The 5,057-nt window shown below is 48.9% G+C and overlaps 1 protein-coding gene across 1 annotated transcript in view; it reads right to left on the reverse strand.

Moving 5' to 3' along the window:
* Window positions 1–6: 6 nt before the first annotated feature.
* Window positions 7–5,057, reverse strand: part of NUP133 (nucleoporin 133kDa) — a 27,583-nt gene continuing 22,532 nt past the window's right edge. The window contains exons 22-26 of the mRNA XM_006757667.2: window positions 4,539–4,657; window positions 3,823–3,903; window positions 2,691–2,755; window positions 1,395–1,483; window positions 7–328 (exon numbers count right to left, since the gene is read on the reverse strand). Of these exons, the coding sequence (XP_006757730.2) occupies window positions 192–328; window positions 1,395–1,483; window positions 2,691–2,755; window positions 3,823–3,903; window positions 4,539–4,657 (491 nt within the window). The 3' untranslated portion in view covers window positions 7–191. The remainder of the gene's footprint in view (window positions 329–1,394; window positions 1,484–2,690; window positions 2,756–3,822; window positions 3,904–4,538; window positions 4,658–5,057) is intronic.

Raw genomic sequence — 5,057 nt, forward strand, 5'->3', positions numbered from 1 at the left:
AAAAAGGTGGCGAGGGAACACCATGTCACTCAAACCAGGACGGTGGGCACAGCTGCGCTGCTGGAGCTGCCAGGTAAAGTCTAACATGTGCATCGGAACAGGTGAGACGGCACGGAAAGCCCGGTGGTTAAGGCCAATCGTTTTCCCACGAAGCTGTCGCCGAGTCCCGGCGATGACGGCGTTTCCGGAAGTCACCCCTGTCCCTGGACGTAATATTCGTAATTTGCTTTCAAAACGAAGGCGAAGTAGGGACTGGCCTTCAGGCCCCCGAGCTGCTCGGCCTGAAGCAGGTCATCCACGTCGGGCAGGTACTCGCTGAGCTGAATGCCTGCGACACAAACAGAGTCCGTTTGTATTGTCCTGGAACTCTCCATGACTCAGGTGATGGGTGATGCCAACACATGCGCTTCTATTGCAGTGGTGCTGCCGCGGGGGCTGCTGGGAAAGGCCGGCCTTAAGCTGCTCCATCTGTCACACGCCTGCAGGTCTAACCACAGAGCTTTCCCCGAGTGGGCAAAGAGCCGCCTGTCTAGGTTTCAGTGAGACCTGACGTCTTTCCTTTCCTCCACAGCATAAGCCCTTCCTCCCAGGTGGAAGGTGTGTTTCTCTAAAGTAACCATCACCCGGAAAGGATTAAATATCCTCCGACTTGGAAATAACGTGGTAGAAATACTTTCCTGAGGGCTGGCTACAGGATCCCCAAATGTATCCCAGTTTAAATCTAAAATCAGGTGTGGGGGGGGATCATTTCTTCACCAGCCCCCGGGGGAGCCGGGAGCCAGGGAGCCAACTGAACGGACTGTGTACAGTGAGGTCTGGGGAGTTACAAGAGAGTATGTACAAGTGTTCTCATTTGATGAAGAAAACTGGAGAAAAATATTTAAACTAATATTTTATAACGTGTTAATTACCATAAGGTTCTCAAAGTGCTTAGCACAATATTTTATACTTGTTATACAATAAAAATCTAGATTAATAAATGCTATCAGGCTAAATACAAATTATTGATATACACTCATCACCATTTCACTTTCAATAAAACCGTTTTCTCTATATATAGTATCACACTTGTAAAAGCTATCACAGCACTTTCCAGTTTTCAATCTGAAAAACTACAGGAAATGATTTGTTCCATCTTATCGATTGTCACAGCCCGAATCTGTTCCCGCTCCCCGTCCGGCACGGAGACTGCGCAGGGCAGTAACCAGGACCCACGTGGACGGAGGCCTCACCGGGCACATGCTTCCTTCATTTTAAACAAGTCGCTTAGTTCTGAATATGCTACTGTTTAACCTTAAACCACCCGGCATCTGACACCTGGCAAACCCCCGTTGTCCTAAAGTTTCTAAAACTGAGGAGCGATGCTTCATGTCCGATATTCACAAGCCACTCACCATCTTTCAGAAGTTTCTGTAGGATTTTCACAAATATGCTGTCTTTCGATACTTCAATTGGATCGTCTTTACCATCAGAGCTGGACCAGCTGGAAAAGAGAATCAGGACGAAAGAGAAATGAAGTCACGGCGTCTGTGACGTGAAAGACGTCTGTCTGCCCCTGGGGTTTGTTTTGAGTGTGGGGCGCGGGCAGAGCGAACAGGGAGTTCTGTGATCCTCCTTCAAATGACTGGAACAAAGGGCTTTAAATGCTGATGACACGGAGGCTCTCTGTATTAGGTATAAGGTACCACACGCAGGTAGCCGTTGGCCAAATACAGCCATTACGTGTTTGATGTCAATACCAAGTCGTGAGGCCTCGTTCCCGGGAAGCTGTGCAAACGTAACAAACCCAGAGAGGACCCCCGAGCATGAGCTCTGGGCGCCCAGGCCGGTCACCGTTCACGTGGACGTTCAGGTTTCACAAAAGGGCCACCAGGGGACCGGTGCCCGGTATGGAGTCTGCTTTATCTGGTGGAGGCTGTCCACCACGGAAGTCCAACACAGGAACACTGCTGGGTAATGAGTGATCCATGGATTTACCCAACGCGATCAACAAAAAGCCAGGAACTGCGGCCAAATGACAGGCGTTCAGTGACGACCAGGCAGGAGAATGAAGCAGGCAGAGCGAGAGGCTTCAGAGGCCGGCCTCCGAGGCCAAATGGGACAACAACTCTCACTCTGGGAGGGTCAGAGGGAGAAACGCTTCAGTGAAAATAGTTCTGCTGCCGCTCTCGCCACCACAGGAAGAAGGGGAGCTGGGGCAGCGCCAAGTCCTGCTCCTGTAAAAACTCTCTTCCTGGAAGCAATACATCCCACAGCCGGTTACCGAGTCTGTCCCTGCCACCATCCACTCCACCAGCCCGGGGTCAAAGTGCCCTGTGCCGGGCGAGAGGGACGTGCAACCAGGTCTCCATCACCCAGAGGACGCCGGGCCTCCAACTGTAATGACCGCTCATTAAAAAAAAAAATTTAAAAAAATAGCCTCAAGCCGTTTGGAGAGCTGGCCATGCTTCTGTGAAGATAAGGAGCATGTAAACTGACAGTCTAAATTTTAAAGGAAAATTGTACCAGAGTTTCAAATTCTTAAGCTACACCTTAATTATTTAATGAAAAAGTTAAGATGACTAATGCAACCGTTACAATTTTCATAACAGTGTATATACAATTAGGCCACAACAGTACTTGATGTGATATAATATCTCTAAAGAGACTTTTCCAAAAGCATATCTCAGATTCACGCCACAAGAACTTACTTATCTCTCTGAAGAGCTTTGCAAAGGATTTCCAGTTTCAGGTCGTTTATATTTATTTCTTCTTCCTTCATAGCAAAACAACAAAAAATCCTCATTAAGTCCTGATTTATAAAAACACATGCTTAAGTTTGAGTTGTGTCAACTCCTAATTCTGCATAAGTATTACTTTACTTTAATTCATCATTTAAAAATATTTCCCTTTCTTTAAAACATTAACACTGCACAGGGGAGTAAGCCAATTAATAATCTGTGACTTGGTTTCTGATTCTCCTCGGATAATATGAATTTATCAGACAGTGAGAGGGTTAAGATTTTAAACAAGGTGATGTAAAAACCAAAACACTGTTTTTATTCTTTTTCAAAAGTTTATTTTTTTCTCTTTAAATGCATTGAGGTGACCTTGGTTAATACGGTTACATAGGTTTCAGGTGCACTTTCTAAGATACGTGGTCTGTGCACTGCACCGTGTGCCCCCCACTCAGTCACATTTCCCGTCACCATGTATGACCCCTTCACCCTTCACTGCCCCCTTCCCCTCTGGTAACCACCAAACTGTTGTCTGTTTATGACGTTTTGTTTGGTTTTCACATTTGTTGCTCTCAGTGGTATGTCCCACACTTGAGGGAAACCATCAGGTTTGACTTTTCCTGACTCACTCCGTTAGCAGGAGCGTCTGTCTCAGACCCTCCACGTTCCTCCCAGGGGCTGCTTTCAGTCCACCAGCTACTCAAGGGCAGGGCCAACGACCCATCCCAGAGTTTTCATCATCACCTCTCTCGTGTCCAAGGCTGAGAATAGGGTGAATGCCACCCAGAACGAATTAATAAAGCAGCGTAAACAGGGGGACTAATCATGGCTTAATAAATCAAAGAGAGAAATTCCTTCAGACTCAGAGAAGCAGCCTTGTTATCTGTGCCCAGAAAAGGCATCTGGGAGTGTGAGAAGCGTCAGGAAAGGACACCGCCCTCTTTCTGAAGCGCGGCTCATAGCCCGCCCGAGAGCGAGGGGAGCGGAGCCGCTTTCCCACATCCTCATGGCTGGCTGGAGAGGCCGTGTTTAATGTGTTCAGTTCTACAGAAAGCCCGGGATAACCCCGACACTGCCTGTGGTCATCTCGTGTGACCTCACCCACCTCGTCGATATATTCCAGCAGGTCCAGGGCCTTCTTGAAATCATACTCGTTAGCTCTTCCGTTCTCCTCGCAGACGTAGAGCTACGGCAGGTAAAGATAAAGGACCAGTTTAAGTAAAGATATAACACTAGAGATGTTCTTGGGGAAGGCATTGTCTCTCAAGTAAGTTATGTTATTTTTATGGTAAAGAACAGTGTCACTTAGCAAATTATACTCCATCTCTCTCACGGCAAACTGTCTTTTAAAATATGCGTATGGTCAATCAGTCATTCACTGGAGTAACCTGGTATGTATATTTGTAAAATGCCAGGGAATGTACATTCTTAGGTTCAAAGTAGGTTCTAGCGATGCTCAGAACGGGGCACGATGCAGAGGGACAGCGAGAGGATGGCGCTACGGGCTGTTCCATCCAGGCCCGTGGACCGCTCTCCTTAGAGAAGAGCCTGGAAGTATCCGATGGCTCAGATTTGTCCAGAACGGAAGAGGCCACACACAGGAACTGCGGGTCACCAGCATCTGCAGGAACAGACGGGCCGCAGGGAGGAGGGACTGGCCCGTGGCTCTCTGCTCACTGGCTTCCTGCTCCCAGGCAGCTCCCAACAACCGATTCCAGGGGGAAGTCACCAGGGAACAGGAAGTGGAAAGGCGACCACTCTTAGAAACTGCGCGACACGCAGAGAGGCTGCGGTTTGGGGCGAGGGTCCGAGAGCACGTACGCTGATGAGCTGCGGCGCGGTCAGCACGGGCATGGAGCTGAGGCTCAGCTGCTTCTCCGCCAGCAGCGGCTCGGGCAGCGTCTCCTGGTGCAGCAGGAAGCGCTCCTGCTCGGCCATTTCTAGAATCAGAACGAGATGGTGAGGAGGGGCAGCTCTTACGTCTGCTCCGTCCTGAAGCAGATCTGAATTTCACAAGAAAAAGGACGCTCTCTAAAGATCACCTCATCCTACTCAGCTCCTCCTCGATTCCTGATTACGTTAAAACGTATTCATGGTTTGATCCAAGTCACACGAATTATCACAGCAACCAGAACCCGTTAATCGGGGGGAGGATGCTCCAATTTCCCGTCGTCCCTGAAATGTCTGCCGTAACTGTTTCCATTATCTGGGAGCTGATTCAGGAGTCAACCTCACGCTGGCCCTGGCCGGGTGGCTCAGTTGGTTGAAGCGAACCATCCACCAAGAGGTTTTGGGTTCAGTCCCCAGTCAGGGCAAATACTTAGGTTGTGGGTTCACTCC

The sequence above is a fragment of the Myotis davidii genome, unplaced genomic scaffold (genome assembly GCF_000327345.1).
Source record: "Myotis davidii unplaced genomic scaffold, ASM32734v1 scaffold875, whole genome shotgun sequence".
NCBI classification, from domain to species: Eukaryota; Metazoa; Chordata; class Mammalia; order Chiroptera; family Vespertilionidae; genus Myotis; species Myotis davidii.